General features: G+C 38.6%; 1 protein-coding gene across 4 annotated transcripts in view; it reads left to right on the plus strand.

The window, feature by feature from the left end:
- The window catches only part of slit3 (slit homolog 3 (Drosophila)), a 601,438-nt gene that overhangs the window by 407,855 nt on the left and 171,840 nt on the right, over positions 1-21,743 (plus strand). For all 4 annotated transcript variants that reach the window (XM_061891595.1, XM_061891594.1, XM_061891593.1 and 1 more), the window contains one exon: positions 8,630-8,780. In XM_061891595.1, coding sequence (XP_061747579.1) covers positions 8,630-8,780 — 151 coding nt within the window. The remainder of the gene's footprint in view (positions 1-8,629; positions 8,781-21,743) is intronic.

Consider the following 21,743-nt stretch of genomic DNA (forward strand, 5'->3'; position numbering starts at 1 on the left):
TCAAAAAAACTCACCTTTGTGAATTTTTTGACTTTATCGTTGGAAATGCATCTGCTTTGAGTGTCGCAGGATATCCACAAATTCTTGCCATCTCTGTCGTAGCATAGCTGTCGCCGGTAAAATATGCATCCAATTTCTTGCCACTTTCGCATCTTTTGGTCACTGGTGCAACTAGAATCCGTCCCCGTTAGTGTTGTTACACCCTCCGACAACACAGCGACGAGGAATGATGTCTCCAAGGTACGGAAAACAGTCGAAAAAACGGAAAATAACAGAGCTGATTTGACTTAGTGTGTGTAATGTGTTTGAGAAAATGGCGGATTGCTTCACGTTTTTACGTTACGTTTTGACGTTACGTTGTGACGTCATCGCTCCGACAGCGAACAATTGAAAAGGCGTTTACATCGCCAAATTCACCCTTTTAGAGTTCGGAAATCGGTTAAAAAAACATATGGTATTTTTTCTGCAACATCAAGGTATATATTGAGGCTTACATATGTCTGGTGATAATGTTCCCCTTTAAAAGGCAAAACATATTAATTCAGAAAGAGGAGTCTATGGGTTGGGGGACATTCTCGGCCCACAGCTCGAGTTTTGTTGGCTCGCAGCACATTGTCGAGATAAAATGTAACAGTAAGAGTGACAAAAAAAGCAAAAAAGACTTAGGGGCCAATCTACTAAGATCTAAATAAATATAAAATGGTGTGTACTATTACTGGGCATGTTGCGTGTGATCTACAAAGACTGCATGTACAATGAATAAGATTTGCAAAAGTGGTGCAGACCACTCTGTTTAATTTAATTTAATGTCATTTATTTTTGTGTGTACTACAGGCTGTCACTCATTTATCTCCACAGTCATGTCATCACGATGCTGTAATCTGTAACACCTTTTATGCAGTATAGAATAGCAATCTGTCAACAAAAGTACCGTATTTTGCGGACTATAAAGCGCACTTAAAATTATTTTATTCCCCCTCAAAACTCAACAGTGCGCCTTTTAACCCGGTGCGTCTAATGTACGGAATAATTCTGGTTTTGCTCACCGACCTCGAAGCAATTTTATTTGGAACGTGGTGTAATAAGTGTGACCAGTGGATGGCAGTCACACATAAGAGATACGTGTAGACTGGACTATGATGGCTATATGACTCAAGTAAACAACGCCAACATTGTATATGTGCCATTGAAAATATAGAACATTACACACGGCGTTCAAAAATCTATCAAAATGTTTTAGTATGACTTTGGTAAGCTATCAAGCCACTAGATGGATTGTCAGCACATTAAACATAGGAGTATTATTATGGTGTGTGTATAAGGTAAGGCATATTATCTGGCGTTTTGGTTCGCAATATTATGCAGAAGCTACTTTTCTTACTTTATGGGACCTGCTGATCTGTATTTGGGATCTGCATTAATCTTGAAAAATTGCGCGTGTCCGCCTTTGTAGTCCATAGGGACACCATCGTCGATAAGCTTCTTTTTCTCTACCTTCTTGTTGCCATTTCTAATATTAAGTAGTGTAAAGTTCTTACTTATATCTGTCAGTAACCTCGCCATGCAAGCGCTAAAACATACCGGTGTAGTGAGTTTACATTACTCACCCAAGGAACTTTAGTAATTAGAGAGTTCCGGTCAGACGTTTTTTCACGGGACACATTTCCGGCCTTTTTTTCGTCGGATGAGGAGATGCTGCTTCGTTATTGATTTAAGTAAAGTCTGAATGTAGGACACAAAGAAGTGTTTTCAATTTAGAAAAAAATAATATGTCTTTGCAGGGAGCAGTGCAGTCACGCGCCTGGAACCATCCGAATGCAAGTAAATTCATATTACAAGATATTTAATCTAGGAGATATGTTATAAATAATATATCGACATACAATTGTATACATATAATATAAAAAACACACAAAAACGCATCAATTGAATTTGTTTGAATCAGTTCCTTTAGAATTAAGGAGCTATAAAACCAGGACATATTGCTGAATAGATATGTTATTTTTATTTTTGAGTCTATTTATTTGAGCCATTTCTGAGCAACTGCCAGTCCTTTATCGACGTGGGACTTGTTTACACTGTGGGCCAAAGTGGTCCAAACTGGATTGTTTTAAAATTAGATTTTTGCCCATCAGACTGTTTACACTGCAAGTAAAATTTGAGCTTTATCAGACTCCAGTGTAAACGTGCACGTGGCCCCGACGCCATTTGCATGCGCAGTTCATTAAAATGAAAACAAAGGAAGTTGACCGAGAGGAAGTCGCGACTACTTCAAAATAAAACAAAAGGCGCCAAGCCTTAAAATTTGCAATTGTTTTACTAGAAAATAAATAAAAGCAATGTGGCAACTTGTCCAGGGTGTACACCGCCTTCCGCCCGATTGTAGCTGAGATAGGCACCAGCGCCTCCCGCGACCCCAAAGGGAATAAGCGGTAGATCCTTCAACAATTGCTATTTCTTCGGATTCAAAATATATATACCATATTTTTTGGAGTACAAGTCGCACCGGCCGAAAATGCATAATAAAGAAGGGAAAAAAAAACCCACATATAAGTCGCACTGGAGTATAAGTCGCATTTTTGGGGGAAATGTATTTGATAAAACCCAACACCAAGAATAGACATTTGGAAGGCAATTTTAAATAAATAAAGAATAGTGAACAACAGGCTGAATAAGTGTACGTTATATGAGGCATAAATAACCAACTGAGAAGGTGCCTGTCATTCAAATAACTATAACATCTAGAACATGCTACACGTTTACCAAACAATCTGTCACTCTTAATTGATAAATCCCATGAAATCTTATACGTCTAGTCTCTAACGTGAATGAGCTACATAATATTATTTGATGTTTTACGGTAATGTGTTAATAATTTCACACATAAGTCGCTCCTGAGAATAAGTCGCAGCCCAGCCAAACTATGAAAAAAACTGTGACTTATAGTCCGAAAAATACGGTAAATATATTTCATATATTATTTGTGCGCTATTGACAAGTGATGCACTGAATATTTGGTCCTCTTAAATAGCCTTTGCTCACCAAAACCGGGTGTCGTGATGAAATATCCACTTGCTCGCCCCCAAAGCTAACAAAAAAAGCACAAACGGGTCACATTCAGGTCGCGCCGCGTTTAGACTGAAGTCACATTTGAAGAGATCAGATTCCAATTGGGTTCGGACAACCGAACTGAAGATGTGGCTTGAATCTGATCCGATTTGAAGGACTATGGAGCGTTTAAACTGGCAAAAAAGCCCAATTTAAACCATCTTGATAAATCACGCTGCGTGTGTTAAATAATTACATGTGCATCTTCTCCCAGTATTGTGGGCGTTCTGATAACCGACACATATTCTGTATATTCATTGAGAGTTGAAGACCGAAGTGCTAAATCAAGGGTTTGCAATCCAAAATGTTAAACGAGCCATATTGGACCAAAATAAAATAAAAAATCAGTCTGGAGCCACAAAAAAACTAAAAGTCTTATATAAGTCTTATAATAAATGCAACACATGATGTAAGTGTCTATATTAGCTATATTAGCCTACTATCAAAATGACTTTAAAAGTCTTATATAAGTGTTGTAATGAAGGCAACACATGCTGTGTCTATATTAGCTATAATAGCCTACTATCAAAATGACTTTAAAAGTCTTATATAAGTGTTATAATGAAGGCAACTCATGATGTAATTGTCTATATTAGCTATAATAGCCTACTATCAAAATGCTTTAAAGGTCTTATATAAGTGTTATAATAAAGGCAACACATGATGTAAGTGTCTAATTTAGCTATAATAGCCTACTATCAAAATGCTATAAAGGTCTAATATAAGTGTTTTAATGAAGACAACACATGACGTAAGTGTCTATATTAGCTATATTAGCCTACTATCAAAGAAGCACGATCAATTAGCGCCGCCCTCGTGGCTCCCTGGACCTCTTGCAGGGATGTGTGAAAATGTAAATAGATGAAGAAAAAGTATATGTTTTGTTTTAATATACTTTCTGCAGGATGAAAAACATGACAAACCTTCATAATTGTTAAAAATCCCACTTTTTATGTTATACATGCTTCACTGATGAGAGTATTTGGCAAACACCGTTTTGTCCTACTAATTTGTTTACGTGTACAACTTTCTCCGATGCTGCCACAGAAAGACGTGTTTTATGCCACTCCTTCTTTATCTCATTTTGTCCAACAAACGTTTTGTACTGTGCATGAAGGCACAAAGGGAGTTTTGTTGATTTTATTGATTTGCTGGAGTGCTTATCAGGCATATTTGGTCAATCCATGACCGCAAGCTAATCGATGCTAACATGCTATTTAGGCTAGCCCTATGTACATATTGCATTATGCCTCATTTGTAGGTATATTTGAGCTAATTGCATTTCCTTTATTTAAGTATCTTCTGTGTATTTAATTAATATTTGCATGTCACATGACACACTATCTGTATGCAATACTGGCTGCATTTCTCATAGTTGTTTGTGTGCCATGTTGTTCCAGACCACAGCAAACGTTACCCGGCTTGCAAAGACAGTAAAAAATCCATTAGAAGAAGACAGCCTGCAGTCACATCTATACATTTGGCCAATCTAAGACAGTCATTTCCAGAAGTTATTTAATCCTGTGAAAAACCTCCGTTTTACTAATGACTTCCAATGTTGCAAATAAAAATTAAAATACAACATTTCTGTCAACAAAGATTTGCTTCAGCCTTTGATAGTAGTCTATTATAGCTAATATAGAAACGTACCTCATGTGTTAAATGTTAATAGACAGTCCTTGGAGTTTAACATTGAGCCCCTTTGTATTGCTGCAGCCACTTTAAGATTGTTCATTATTGTACCGCTCTGAGATTGGACATCACCTGCACACCTGCTCCAGTTGCTAAAACGGCCGTACGGCGGCGCTTCAGTGGCTAGCATGGCTCCTCCCAACGCTGCTTTTAAGACCTCCCAATCCTCCTCTGCTCCAACTAAAAAACCTCTAATGAGTTTTCTGTGTTCTTAAAAATAGAATTCCTTCTTGTTGCCTTGCTACTAATCTCTCCCGGCAAGGTTTGTGGCAGCCCAGAGACTTTAGTAGGACTGAAGGCGAGGTTCTCACTGTAGGCCCTCGGTTCGCGACAATAACATAAAGTTTTAATGACAGTTGAAGGAATCAGATTTCCCTTGTAAAGTGGGTGTGGATATTTTGGCAATCAAATCAAATCATACTTTATTTATATAGCACTTTTTTATTCACAGGAAAGCGTCAAACACAACATGCTGTAGAAAACATTGACAATATATATATATGTATATATATATTGTATATATGTATACTATATATATGTATATATATATATATATATATATATATATATGTATATATATGTATACTATATATATGTATATATATATGTATATATATTGTATATATGTATACTATATATATGTATATATATATATGTATATGTACATATATGTATATGTACATATATATACATATACATACATATGTATATGTACATATATATGTGTATATGTATATGTACATATATATATATGTATATATTTATATGTATATATGTATATGTACATATATATATGTGTATGTATGTATGTGTATACATGTATGTGTCTGTATATATATGTGTATGTATGTATGTGTATACATGTATGTGTCTGTATATATATGTGTATGTATGTATGTGTATACATGTATGTGTCTGTATATGTATGTATGTGTATATATATATATATATCGACGGAGACAGCCCTCGCAAAAATGACTAATGATCTATTGCTAACGATGGATTCTGATGCGTCATCTATGTTGCTGCTCCTCGATCTTAGCGCTGCTTTCGATACCGTCGATCATAATATTTTATTAGAACGTATCAAAACACGAATTGGTATGTCAGACTTAGCCCTGTCTTGGTTTAACTCTTATCTTACTGATAGGATACAGTGTGTCTCCCATAACAATGTGACCTCGGACTACGTTAAGGTAACGTGTGGAGTTCCCCAGGGTTCGGTCCTTGGCCCTGCACTCTTCAGCATCTACATGCTGCCGCTAGGTGACATCATACGCAAATACGGTGTTAGCTTTCACTGTTATGCTGATGACACCCAACTCTACATGCCCCTAAAGCTGACCAACACGCCGGATTGTAGTCAGCGGGAGGCGTGTCTTAATGAAATTAAACAATGGATGTCCGCTAACTTTTTGCAACTCAACGCCAAAAAAACGGAAATGCTGATTATCGGTCCTGCTAGACACCGAACTCTATTTAATAATACAACTCTAACATTTGACAACCAAACAATTAAACAAGGCGACACGGTAAAGAATCTGGGTATTATCTTCGACCCAACTCTCTCCTTTGAGGCACACATTAAAAGCGTTACTAAAACGGCCTTCTTTCATCTCCGTAACATCGCTAAAATTCGCTCCATTCTGTCCACTAAAGACGCTGAGATCATTATCCATGCGTTTGTTACGTCTCGCCTCGACTACTGTAACGTATTATTTTCGGGTCTCCCCATGTCTAGCATTAAAAGATTACAGTTGGTACAAAATGCGGCTGCTAGACTTTTGACAAGAACAAGAAAGTTTGATCACATTACGCCTGTACTGGCTCACCTGCACTGGCTTCCTGTGCACTTAAGATGTGACTTTAAGGTTTTACTACTTACGTATAAAATACTACACGGTCTAGCTCCATCTTATCTTGCCGATTGTATTGTACCATATGTCCCGGCAAGAAATCTGCGTTCAAAGGACTCCGGCTTATTAATGATTCCCAAAGCCCAAAAAAAGTCTGCGGGCTATAGAGCATTTTCCGTTCGGGCTCCAGTACTCTGGAATACCCTCCCGGTAACAGTTCGCGATGCCACCTCAGTAGAAGCATTTAAGTCTCACCTTAAAACTCATTTGTATACTCTAGCCTTTAAATAAACTCCCTTTTTAGACCAGTTGATCTGCCGTTTCTTTTCTTTTTCTTCTATGTCCCACTCTCCCGTGTGGAGGGGGTCCGGTCCGATCCGGTGGCCATGTACTGCTCGCCTGTGTATCGGCTGGGGACATCTCTGCGCTGCTGGTCCGCCTACGCTTGGGATGGTTTCCTGCTGGCTCCGCTGTGAACGGGACTCTCGCTGCTGTGTCTTAGATCCTCTTTGGACTGGACTCTCGCGACTGTGTTGTATCTATTGTGGATTGAACTTTCACAGTATCCTGTTAGATCCGCTCGACATCCATTGCTTTCCTCCTCTCTAAGGTTCTCATAGTCATCATTGTCACCGACGTCCCACTGGGTGTGAGTTTTCCTTGCCCTTATGTGGGCCTACCGAGGATGTCGTGGTGGTTTGTGCAGCCCTTTGAGACACTAGTGATTTAGGGCTATATAAGTAAACATTGATTGATTGATTGATATATGTGTATTTATGTGTATATATCTGTATATTGGTATATATATATATATATATATATATATATATATGTATGTATATATATGTATGTATATATATATATATATATATATATATATATATATATATATATATATAAAATATATATATTTTTTCATAACATGGTCACTACTGCTTAGTTTCTCTTGTTATATTCTTATATTACTGTTATATCTTTATACTCATTGTTGGTTTTTATTTGTATTCTTATTGTAATATTTTTCTATTTTGTTTCCATTTATACCCCTGTTATTTACTTTTTAAATTCGATCTCAATTCTGTACACTGTTGCCGGAATTTGAATTTTCCTTAGGGGAACTTTCCTGAAGGAATCAATAAAAAACTATTCATCTATCTGTAAAAAAAGTTAATAAAAACATAACATTGAGAGAACAATAGTAGTAATAATAACGATACAATAAAATACTGAAAAACAGATGATCAGTAAAAAGGCGGATTAAAAAAGTTGTCTTTAGCCTTTTTTTAAAATAAAATTCAACAGTCTCTGCAGTCCTGAGCCTCTCTGGCAAGTCTCACCATGGTTCTTTGTTCTGGTATTTGGTAAAGGCCAAAGTACCTCAAGATCCACAAGTGTTGATACAGTAAAGGCAGGTCAGATAAGAACTTTAAAAATTGAGGGGAAGGCAATGCAGCCACTTTAAAACTGGTGTAATGTGCTCCCGCTCCTGGTCCTCGTCAGCACGTGTGCAAATGAGCTTTGGTGATGATTGCAGACTTCTGACATTCTTTTTGGGAAAGGCCAGAGAGCATTACGATAGTCTAACGGACAGGAAATCAAATCTTGCATTAGATACTCCGTGTTGGCCTAGTAAGAGCTGAAGTTGCAAAGAAATGACTTAAGTACTGTTTTATAATGTGGAAATGAGCCCCTAGTGAATTAGCATAGAAATGCAAGCGGATTAAACGTTTCGCAATCATTTTGATCTGCTCGGATTAGTCCCAGTCTCGTCCTTCGCTTGGTACCCGTTTTTAAACGAGGCTGGCATTTCATTGTGGTACTTGTACGGTTTCTCGTGTGTTCTGATGACCGTTGTTCTGATGTATTTGCGTGTGAGGTCTGGTTTTAGCATTTTTAACCTTGGGGTGCCAATAAAGAAAATCTTCAACCTCGCCTCGTCCGTCTTTCACCGAGTGTCCCTCCCGTCTCCACAGGTCAAGAGGACTATCGCAGCCGTCTGAGCGGCGAGTGTTTCCAGGACCTGGTCTGTCCCGAGAGATGCCGTTGCGAGGGGACCGTGGTCGACTGCTCCAACCTTAAACTGACCCGCATCCCCGCGCACATCCCGGAACACATCACGGATCTGTGAGTCCTTCAAAAACTTTCATAAATATCAGAAATACAAGGCTTCTTACGCAGACCTTCAAAAGCTAGGGACAAACACCACTGCTTAACAACTCAGGTTGTGACTTCATGTTGACAAACTATCCACACGTTTCTGATATTGGTATCATTTTACCCTGTCCTCTTGAGAACTGTATACTTTATTTATTAGGTTTTATTATTTTGTCATTTACTCTAAAGCAGGGGTCACCAAAGCGGTGCCCGCGGGCACCAGGTAGCCCGTAAAGACCAGATGAGTTGCCCTTGCCTGTTCCAAAAATAGCTCAAATAGCAGCACTTACCAGTGAGATGCCTCTGTTTTTTAAATTGTAATTATTTACTAGCAAGCTGGTTTCGCTTTGCTCGAAATGTTTAATTCTAAGAGAGACACAACTCAAAAAAAGAAAATATTTTAAAGACTTGGTCTTCACTTGTTTGAATAAATTCATTTTTTTTTTTTACTTTGCTTCTTATAACTTTCAGGAAGATAATTTTAGAGAAAAATACAACTTTAAAAATGATTTTAGGATTTTTAAACACATATACCTTTTTACCTTTTAAATTCCTTCCTCTTCTTTCCTTACAATTTAAATCAATGTTCAAGTATTTTTTTTTTTATTATAAAGAATATAAAAATACATTTTAATTTAATTATTCATTTTAGCTTCATTTTTTGCCGAAAAATATTTGCAAAATATTTTTTCAAACTTATTATGATTAAAATTCAAAAAAAAATTTCCGGCAAATCTAGAAAATCTGTAGAATTAAATTTAAATCTTATTTCAAAGTCTTTTGAAGTTTTTTTAACATTTTTGTTATGGAAAATCTAGAAAAATAATGATTGGTCTTTGTTAGAAATATAGCTTGGTCCAATTTGTTATATATTCTAACAAAGTGCAGAGATTGGATTTTAACCTATTTAAAATTCTAAAATTAATCTTAATCAGGAAAAACTACTAATGTTCCATAAATTATTTTTTTCAAATTTTTCAATAAGATTCGAATTAGCTAGTTTTTCTCTTCTTTTTTTCGGTTGATTTTTTACTTTTAAAGAGTCGAAATTGAAGATAAACTATGTTTCAAAATTTAATTTTCATTTTTTTCATTTTTTCTCCTCTTTTAAACCGTTCAATTAAGTGTTTCATTCATCATTTATTCTCTACAAAAAACCTTCCGTAGAAGGAAAAAAAATGTACGACGGAATGACAGACTGAAATACCCTTTTATATATTTTTTTTATATTAATCTTTCTATATCTGTTTATTGTGAGTAATCATTAAGATGATCAGTGTTTCCACAAAGATAAATATCATTAATTATTAATAATAACAGAGTTAAAGGTAAATTGAGCAAATTGTCTATTTCTGGCAATTTATTTAAGTGTGTATCAAACTGGTAGCCCTTCGCATTAATCAGTACCCAAGAAGTAGCTCTTGGTTTCAAAAAGGTTGGTGACCCCTGATCTAAAGTATAATTCATTTATTTGCCGATATACTGTGACTCCACCTAAGCTTTGGTTCATTTGTTCTAAGCACTTAGTCTTCTGTTGTAAGGATATTTTACGTTCGTTTTGGGTGATACTACACATTTGGGTATCGATACAATACCAAATGGTTACGCGGGCAGATTTGGTCATACCTATGTTCATACAGTACTTGAAATGTTCAAGATAATTAAATGATACATTTTTAGAACAACTGTAATCTGACAAAAACTCAGGATGACAGTTTAACAATATCAAATAATATTATATATTCCCTTTTAGTACAAAACCCAAAACCAGTGAAGTTGGCATGTTGTGAAAATGATAAATAAAAACAGAATACAATGATTTGCTAATCCCTTTCAACCTATTTTGCTGAAATAAGCAGGGGCGTCCATGATAACGTTGCTTGGATGGCAACATATGTTGTATGTACCTTTCAGCATTAATGGTGCCTTCACAGATGTGTAAGTTACCCATGCCTTGGGCACTAATACAACCCCATGCTGGCTTTTGAACTTTACGCCTATAACAGCCCGGATGGTTGTTTCCCCTTTTGTTCCAGAGGACACGACGTCCACAGTTTCCAAAAACAATTTGAAATGTGGACTCGTCAGACCACAGAACCCTTTTCCACATTGCATCAGTCCACGTTAGATGAGCTCCGGCCAATGCGAAGCCAGCTGCGTTTTTGGATGTTGTTGATAAATGGCTTTGGCTTTGCATAGGAGAATTTTAACTTGCCCTTACAGATGTAGCGACCAACTGCAGTCACTGACAGTGGTTTTTCTGAAGTGCTCCTGAGCCCATGTGGTGATATCCTTTACACACTGATGTCGCTTTTTGATGCATTACCGCCTGAGGGACCAAAGGTCCATAATATCATTACTTATGTGCAGTGATTTCTCTAGATCCTCTGAACCTTTTGATGACATTACAAACCGTAGATGATGAAATCCCTAAATTCCTTGCCATATCTCGTCGAGAAATATTGTTCTTAAACTGTTGGACAATTTGCTCACGCATTTGTTCACAAAGTGGTGACCCTCACCCCATCCTTGTTTGTGAATGACTGAGCATTTTATGGAAGCTGCTTTTATACCCAATCATGGCACCCACCTGTTAGCATTTCATGGAAGCTGCTTTTCTACCCAATCATGGCACCCACCTGTTCCCAATTAGCCTGTCCACCTGTGGGATGTTCCAAACAAGCGTTTGATGAGCGTTCCTCAACTTTCTCAGTCTTTTTTGCCACTTATGCCAGCTATTTTGAAACATGTAGCAGGCATCAAATTTCAAATGAGCGAATATTTGCAACAAAATACATGTTTCCAGGTTCGAACGTTACGTATCTTGTCTTTGCAGTCTATTCAATTGAATTTAAGTTGAAACGGATTTGCAAATCAGTGTATTCTGTCTTTGTTCACTATTTACACAACGTGCCAACTTCACTGGTGTTGTATTTGGTACATTCAGTTACTAAATCGAGGCTATATTTTGAACAACACAACACTCGGTTGGTAGAGTGGCCGTGCCAGCAACTTGAGGGTTGCAGGTTCGATTCCCGCTTCCGCCATCCTAGTCACTGTGTCTTTGGGCAAGACACTTTACCCACCTGCTTCCAGTGCCACCCACACTGGTTTAAATGTAACTTAGATATTGGGTTTCACTATGTAAAGCGCTTTGAGTCACTAGAGAAAAGTGCTATATAAATATAATTCACTTCACTATTGCGGCACTTCTTCGAAATAGATGTGAATTCCAAGGAACTGAACAACGGTCTGCCTTATATTTTCTTTTTCTTTTTTGTTTTTCACCTCACTTCCTTTTCGTCCGTGTTTATTATAACTACGGTCTTTATTTATGATTTTTGTTGTCGCATGTCTTTAGTTTTGGTGAAATTATTCATAACAGCATCCGAGAAGTTTTAAATTGTGTGCAACAACGAGACAAACAAATTGTTGACCGACTGAATATATTTCTGAGCCAACAGGGGGGCAACTTTTTATATGTTTTTCCCTTTGATTCCCTGCATATTTTCTATAGATTTGATATGAATATTTGATCAGACTGTGCTTTGTGACAACCAGTTGTTCTCTGGCCACATCTAAGGATTTGACTACTCAACACACACATGCCTCATTCTTTATGTTTAATGGCCGCTGTGAATACCAAGCCGGTTCTTTCTTATTAAAATAATCCCCTATCAGCCGAGCGGGCCTGAACACGGCGCCACTTTTCAAGCCTCCTCTCAATGTAATCAGGGTATCCTGGTTGCATATTACTCTCCGCTATGTGGCACCTCATTTCCATTTGTCACAGCTAAAAAGGATATAAGGTACTGCTCAGTATGCCAGTGTGAGCCCCCGCCACAGATCATGATGGCTCCCTTAGGTCTTGCAACCAGATGGAAAACACCTTTGAGAGGCTTTTTTTTTTTTTTTTTAGCTTGGAACTGAGGAAAAGAAACAAAAAGAAAAGTGACGACAGGGACAGACTCGGGTAGGTTGGTTTTGATGGATTCCTACAGGTTTTGAGTCTGAGTGCCGAGCATATCAAGCAGCTTCCAAGGCGTTCCGGGATATTTTTCTTTACTTTTACATGCAAATGCACCCTTCGACCATTTTGACAACAGCGTTTTGGACTCAAGAGGATGGGTTACCATTTTTTAAGCAGTCGTCTTTAAAGGCCTACTGAAATGAGATTTTCTTATTTAAACGGGGATAGCAGGTCCATTCTATGTGTCATACTTGATCATTTCGCGATATTGCCATATTTTTGTTGAAAGGATTTAGTAGAAAACATCCACGATAAAGTTCGCAATTTTCGGTGCTGAGAGAAAAGCCCTGCCTTTACCGGAAGTCGCAGACGATGACGTCACATGTTGATGGCTCCTCACATATTCACATTGTTTTTAATGGGAGCTGTCACGCCAAATTTCATCCCCCCTACAAAAACCTTCCCCCCATTTACTTCCAGGGTCATGATTAATACAGACGTTTTGTTTACGCTAGATTATAAAAATACAGACGTTTTGTTAACGCTATATTATAAAAAAATTCAAAAAACAATTTACAAACACAAGCTATGGGATGACATAAGAGGAAACGTGACCCCGGAACTAAATGCGTCATCCCATAGCTTGTGTTTGTAAATTGTTTTTTAAATTTTTTTATAATATAGCGTTCACAAAACGTCTGTATTTTTATAATATAGCGTTATATTTTTATAATATAGCGTTGACAAAACGTATGTATTAATCATGACCCCGGAAGTAAATGGGGGGGTTGTAGGGGGGAAGAAATTTGGCGTGACAGAGCCTCCAACAAAAACTGCTATTCGGACCGAGAAAACGACAATTTCCCCATTAATTTGAGCGAGGATGAAAGATTCGTGTTGGAGGATATTGATAGCGATGGACTAGAAAAAAATAAAATTAAAAACGAGTTAAAACAAACAAAAAACTTGATTGCATTGGGAAGGATTCCAATGTTTTTAGACACATTTACTAGGATAATTCTGGGAAATCCCTTATCTTTCTATTGTGTTTTTGATTGATTGATTGATACTTTTATTAGTAGATTGCACAGTTCGGTACATATTCCGTACAATTGACCACTAAATGGTAACACCCGAATAAGTTTTTCAACTTGTTTAAGTCGGGGTCCACGTTAATCAATTCATGTTGCCAGTGTTTTAGTGAGTTTAATAGTACCTGATAGTCGGAAGGGTGTGTCCACGGGTGTCTTGACGCGCAGTGTCTCAGGGAAGTCGACGGCAGCTTCATGGACGGCACAAGCTCAGCTTTTCTCCGGTAAGAACTGACTTTTTAACCACAATTTTCTCACCGAAACCTGCTGGTTGACATTCGGTTGGGATCCATGTCTGCTTGACCGCGCTCTGATCCACAGGAAAGTTTCAGCTCCGGGAATTTTAAACAAGGACTCACCGTGTGTTTGTGTGGCTAAAGGCTAAAGCTTCCCAACTCCATCTTTCTACTTTGACTTCTCCAATATTAATTGAACAAATTGCAAAAGATTCAGCAACACAGATCTCCAAAATACTGTGTAAGTATGCCGTTAAAGAAGACGACATTTAGCTGTGTGTGTGCGTAGCGCTCATACTTCCTAAAAACGCGTGACGTCTTGCGTACAGGTCATCATTACGCGACGTTTTCAAGACGAAACTCCCGGGAAATTTAAAATGGTAATTTAGTAAACTAAAAAGGCCGTATTGGCATGTGTTGCAATGTTAATATTTCATCATTGATATATAAACTATCAGACTGCGTGGTGGGTTGTAGTGGGTTTCAGTAGGCCTTTAAGTGTTCGGTCTGAGCATACATGATTGCTATGGGCAATGACACGTTCTTACCGCAAACAAAAATCAGTATTGTCAATACCAATACTTTGTACCGTATTTTTCGGAGTATAAGTCGCTCCGGAGTACAAGTCACACCGGCCGAAAATGCATAATAAAGAAGGAAAAAAACATATATAAGTCGCACTGGAGTCTAAGTCGCATTTTTGGGGGAAATTTATTAGATAAAACCCAACACCAAGAATAGACATTTGAAAGGCAACTTAAAATAAATAAAGAATAGTGAACAACAGGCTGAATAAGTGTACGTTATATGAGGCATAAATAACCAACTGAGAAGGTGCCTGGTATGTTAACATAACATATTATGGTAAGAGTCATTCAAATAACTATAACATATAGAACATGCTATACCTTTACCAAACAATCTGTCACTCCTAATCGATAAATCCCATGAAATCTTCTTCCTCGATGTCGCTTCCAAACAACTCTGCCAACTCCAAAGGTATGCGCCGCTTCCTCTTGTCCTTTTCTGCTGCATATTTCACTACGTCCAGCTTGTAATCTGCAGTACATGATTTCCCTTTCGGTTTCATTTTTGTTCAGCCCTTCTCAGTTTTTATAAGTTACCGCCAATGATGAAATGATCCTTTTTAATAGCTACGGTAGTAGCATATAGTAGTTAGCATTCCATGACCCACAATGCACTTCTGCCATGACCCTCCCCCGCCGAATTCCTATTGGTTGACGTTTGTGACGATTGCTGACATTTTCTGCGTCTCTTCCGGCAATGAGATAAATAATTAATATTTTTTGATATTTTACGGTAATGTGTTAATAATTTCACACATAAGTCGCTCCGGAGTATATGTCGCACCCCCGGCCAAACTATGAAAAAAACTGCGACTTATAGTCCAAAAAATACGATGTATGTATTTATATTCAGTGGAGCACATGTGAGTACCGATCAATCAATCAATCAATATTTATTTATATAGCCCTAAATCACAAATGTCTCAAAGGACTGTACAAACTACTACGACTACAACATCCTCGGAAGAACCCACAAAAGGGCAAGGAAAACTCACACCCAGTGGGCAAGGAGAATTCACACCTAGTGGGACGCCAGCGACAATGATGACTATGAGAACCTTGGAGAGGACCTCATATGTGGGCAACCCCCCCCTTCTAGGGGACCGAAAGCAATGGATGTCGAGCGGGTCCAACATGATACTGTGAAAGTTCAATCCATAGTGGCTCCAACACAGCCGCGAGAGTTCAGTTCAAAGCGGATCCAAGACAGCAGCGAGAGTCCCGTCCACAGGTAACCATCCCTAGCGGAGTCGGATCAGCAGCGTAGAGATGTCCCCAACCAATACACAGGCGAGCGGTCCATCCTGGGTCTCGACTCTGGACAGCCTGTTATTCATCCATGGTCATCGGACCGGACCCCCTCCACAAGGGAGAGTGGGACACAGGAGTAAAAGAAAAGAAACGGCAGATCAACTGGTCTAAAAAGGGAGTCTTTTTAAAGGCTAGAGTATACAAATGAGTTTTAAGGTGAGACTTAAATGCTTCTACTGAGGTAGCATCTCGAACTGTTACCGGGAGGGCATTCCAGAGTACTGGAGCCCGAACGGAAAACGCTCTATAGCCCGCAGACATTTTTGGGGCTTTAGGAATCACTAATAAGCCGGAGTCTTTTGAACGCAGATTTCTTGCCGGGACATATGGTACAATACAATCGGCAAGATAGACTGGAGCTAGACCGTGTAGTATTTTATACGTAAGTAGTAAAACCTTAAAGTCACATCTTAAGTGCACAGGAAGCCAGTGCAGGTGAGCCAGTACAGGCGTAATGTGATCAAACTTTCTTGTTCTTGTCAAAAGTACTACTTTGGAAATCTGTACCTCTTTCAGAGATCACATATAGTTCCCTTTAAAACAGGGGTCGGGAACCTTTTTGGCTGAGGGAGCCATGGAAGCCAAATATTTTAAAATGTATTTCCTTGAGAGCCATATAATATTTTTTTTAACACTGAATACAACTAAATGCGGGCATTTTTAAGTAAGACCAACATTTTTCGAGTATATTAAGCCTCTTATGCAGGGATGGTATAGCTCGGTTGGTGGGGTGGCCGTGCCAGCAACTTGAGGGTTCCAGGTTCGATCCCCGCTTCCGCCAACCTAGTGACTGCCGTTGTGTCCTTGGGCAAGACACTTTACCTCCCAGTGCCACCCGATTACCACTGTTTTAAATGTAAATTAGATATTGGGTTTCACTATGCAAAGCGCCTGTGATGAGGTGGCGACTTGTCCAGGGAGTAGCCCGCCTCCCGCCCGATTGTAGCTGAGATAGGCTCCAGCACCCCCCGTGACCCCGAAGGGAAAAACGGTAGAAAATGGATGGATATGTAAAGCGCTTTGAGTCACTCGAGAAAAACGCTATATAAAATAATTCACTTCACTAATTTTTTTTAAATAACATTGTTATTCTGAAGTTAACCAATAATAAATAAAATACTTCTTACCATCAATTCGACTTCTTGAACAGGTGTGGTAGAAACGGATGGATGGATTGAAATGCATAAGAAAGTTTTATATTTTTTTAATGTAATTTATAACACTGTGATTACCAATGGAATTATTCATAACTTATCCATCCATCCATCCATTTTCTACAGCTTATTCCCCTTTGGGGTCACGGGGGTCGCTGGTGCCTATTTCTTATCTTGTTAAGCAATATCAGCTAAGATTAATCTGAGAGCCGATGCAGTCATCAAAAGAGCCACAGGTTCCCTAACCCTGCTCTAAAGCATTCACATGTTGCACAATGAGATGCAAGCATGGGATAAAGTGTAGAATCCTGGAACTCTGTCTGTATAAGGTGGGCGGGTTTGGGGGGCGGGGTTTGCATTCTGGAAGGGGTTATGGGTGTTTGTTCTGTTGTGTTTATGTTGTGTTACGGTGCGGATGTTCTCCCGAAATGTGTTTGTAATTATTGTTTGGTGTGGGTTCACTGTGTGGCGCATATTTGTAACAGTGTTAAAGTTGTTTATACGGTCACCCTCAGTGTGACCTGTATGGCTGTTGTCCAAGGTATGCTTGCATTCACTTGTGTGTGTGTGTGTGTGTGTGTGTGTGTGTGTGTGTGTGTGTGTGTGTGTGTGTGTGTGTGTGTGTGTGTGTGTGTGTGTGTGTGTGTGTAAAAGCCGCATATAGTTTTTGACGGGGCCAGAAAACTGTTTGTATGGAGCTGATGTGATGACAGGTTTTAGAGGACGCTAAAGGTAGCGCCTTTAAGACACGCCCCCGATACTGTTGTCCGGGTGGAAATCAGGAGAAATTCGGGAGAATGGTTGCTCTGGGAGATTTTCAGGAGGGGCACTGAATTCGGGAGTCTCCCGGGAAAATCGGGAGGGTTGGCAAGTATGTCGGTATACCGGTATTAGTATAGTACCGTGATACTAATGATAACCTACTCAGTGGCCTAGTGGTTAGAGTGTCCGCCGTGAGATCGGTAGGTCTTGAGTACAAATCCTGACCGAGTCATACCAAAGACTATAAAAATGGGACCCATTACCTTTCTGCTAGGCACTTAGCATTAAGAGTTGGACTTGGGGGTTGAATCACCATAAATGATTCCCGGGCGCGGCACCGCTGCTGCCCACTGCTCCCCTCACCTCCCATGGGGTGATCAAGGGTGATGGGTCAAATGCAGAGAATAATTTCGCCACATCCAGTGCGTGACAATCATTGGTACTTTAATTTATATACGGTACTTTACCGCCTCCGAAAAATACCGGTTCGCCACCCCCCATGCGCCTCGTTGTCACGTCACGTCATTGCTGGTTTACGAGCAGAGGAGCACGTTCGGCAGCGCACAATCACATTGTACTTACAAGCAGACACAGTGTTTAGACATAAAAGGGAGAACGGACGCATTTTGGCTTAAAAACTAACGATAAAGGTGAAGTTATAACACTGAAATGCCCTCATGAAGAGGTGCTTTAAAACATTATTAGCTTGCTAGCAGCTAACGTCCATCCGCAGTCTGCAGTGTTGTAGCTACTTCTAATTAACTAATCCTCGTCTCCATGGCGACAAAAAAAGTATGTTTCTTACAAGTATCTTCCCTGCAGGGCGACTACACACCGTAGCTCCCCGGCGTCAAAATGTAAACAAACACCATTGGTGGATCTACACCTGACATCCACTGTGATGATACCAAGTACAGTCGCAACATTTTTTTTAATGTCTATTATGTTTATAAAGTCAGGAAATATGTCCCTGGACACATGAGGACTTTGAATATGACCAATGTATGATCCTGTAACTACTTGGTATCGGATTGATATCCAAATTTGTGGTATCATCCAAAACTAATGTAAAGTACCAGAAGAATAAGTGATTATTACAATTTAAAAGAAGTCTAGATAGAACATGTTAAAAGAGAGAATAAGAAGATATTAACAGTGAATGAAGAAGTAGATTAATAATTCATTTTCTACCACTTGTCCTTAATAATGTTGAGAAAATAATAGAATGATAAATGACACAATATGATACTGCATATGTCAGCAGACTAAATTAGGAGCCTTTGTTTGTTTACTTACTACTAAAAGACAAGTTTTAATTTATTATTTTATTTAATGACAAACTTGCAATAAAAACATATGTTTAATGTACACTAAGATTTTTTGTTAGAATAAAGCCAATAATAAATGTTTTTGTGGTCCCTTTTATTTAGAAAATAAACCTAAAAGTATCAAAATAATTTTGGTACCGGTACCAAAATATTGGTTTCGGGACAACATTAGTCTGTACAATAAATCATATTTTTAGTGACAGTAGAATAAACACATATCTGATTGGGGAGTGATAGTGGAGTCAATGTTCACTTTATGTGCTGTTGGAGTTGTCCGACTTTTTGTGGGGCCGTAAACACATCAGTGGGTTAGTGTCATGCGTGCGGGTGCGGCTGCTGTTGATATGACAGATGACAGAGAGTTGGTTTTGGCCTGGTTTGTACAGCAGACATTGACCAGTTTTGCTGGATAGAAGTTTTTATACACATGTTTTGAGTGTGGTTACAGCCGGATATAAACAGTTTTGCTCAATAAAGTGATCGATGGATTTCATGTCCTCCTTAGAACGTTGAAAGACGTACAATAATTGAGCAGTGTTTAAAAAAAACATGATTATCTATTGTGGTTGCTTGTTGTCATCTGTCAATCACATTTGCTTTGCAAAATCATAAGGAACACATTGTTATATTTATTATGTTTAGAGTTCAGATCTGATTTAGATTTGGTTTGCTGTGCACGGGACGCACCTTCAGAGGGAACGTTGGTAGCAATATTATAGTCCGGGTGGAAATTGTGCAAAAATTCCTGACAAGAGTAGCCCTGGGAGTTTTTCGGGAGGAGCACTAACATTTGGGACTCTCTGGGAAAAATCTGGAGGGTTGGCTAGTATCTATGTGACAGATTTTGGAAACGATGAGTACACTGCGGCCCAAACAAAGCATAGCTGAGAAATATATCTTTTTTGTGGTCAACAGTGTAAAGAAACACTATTCTAAATGACTGATCTTTGCTCTGTAGCCGCAAATAAACTGTTTCTTAAAAGTACAGGTATCACTGGAGGACTAAGGACAAGGAATATCTAAACATGCCACATTATACACCGTGCTAGGACACAAATAAAAGCTAACCGCTAAGCTAAAGCTTTTAAATGTAAACAGGCAAGAGCAAATAAAAATATTGACGTCATCACAAAATAGTTTTTCTGTCATTTTTTGTATTGTTTACAAAACTTAGGAAATAAGAGCCGGTTGTAGTTTTTGCTTTTTTTTAAGCTATTTTTTACTATTGACTTTATTATAAATGTTGTATAAACAAAACCCAAAACTAGTGAAGTTGGCACATTGTGTAAATGGTAAATAAAAACAGAATACAATGATTTGCAAATCCTTTTCAACCTATATTCAATTGAAAAGACTGCAAAGACAAGGTATTTAATGTTTCAACTGGGAAACTTTTTTTTTGCAAATAATCAATAACTTAGAATTTAATGGCAGCAACACGTTGCATTTTTACCACTGTGTTAAATTGGCTGGCGACGTTTCTGGGTGTTGTTGATAAATGGCTTTGGCATTGCATAATAGAGTTTTAACTTGCACTTACAGATGTAGCGACAAACTGTAGTTACTGACAGTGGTTTTCTGAAGGGTTCCTGAACCCACGTGGTGATGTCCTTTACACACTGATGTCGGGTTTTGACGTAGTACCACCTGAGGGATCGAAGGTCACGGGGCTTAGCCGCTCAGGTGCAATGATATCTCCAGATTTTTCTAAACCTTTTGATGATATTACGGACCGCAGATGGTGAAATCCCTAAATTATTTGCCATAACTTGTTGAGAAATGTTGTTCTTAAACTGTTGGACAATTTGCTCTCGCATTTGTTGACAAAGTGGTGACCCTCGCCCCATCCTTGTTTGTGAATGACTGAGCATTTCACGGAAGCTGCTTTTGTACCCAATCAAGGCACCCACCTGTTCCCAATTAGCCTGTTCACCTGTGGGATGTTCCCAATAAGTGTTTGATGAGCATTCCTCAACTTTCTCACTCTTTTTTGCCACGTGTGTCAGCTTTTTTGAAACATGTTGCAGGCATCAAATTCCAAATGAGCTAATATTTGCAAAAAATAAAGTTTACCAGTTAGAACGTTGAGTATCTTGTCTTTGCAGTCTATTCAATTAACGTTTTACAACAGCGTGGCTTCATAGTTAGAGTGCGGGTACTAGACTAGCCTGCCTGTAGTCCAGAGCTGTCTCCCATTGAAAATGTGTGGCGCAATATGAAGCCAAAAATACCACAACACACTGTTGAACAACTTAAGCTGTACATCAAGCAAGAATGGGAAAGAGTTCCACCTGGAAAGCTTCAAAAATGTGTCTCCTCAGTTCCCAAACGTTTACTGAGTGTTGCTAAAAGGAAAGGCCATGTAACACAGTGGTAAAAATGCCACTGCGCTAACTTTTTTGCAATTTGTTGCTGCCATTAAATTCTAAGTTAATGATTATTTGCCACAAAAAAAGTGTCACAGTGTGAACATTAAATATCTTGTCTTTGCAGT

This window comes from Nerophis ophidion, linkage group LG29, assembly GCF_033978795.1.
Source record: "Nerophis ophidion isolate RoL-2023_Sa linkage group LG29, RoL_Noph_v1.0, whole genome shotgun sequence".
NCBI classification, from domain to species: Eukaryota; Metazoa; Chordata; class Actinopteri; order Syngnathiformes; family Syngnathidae; genus Nerophis; species Nerophis ophidion.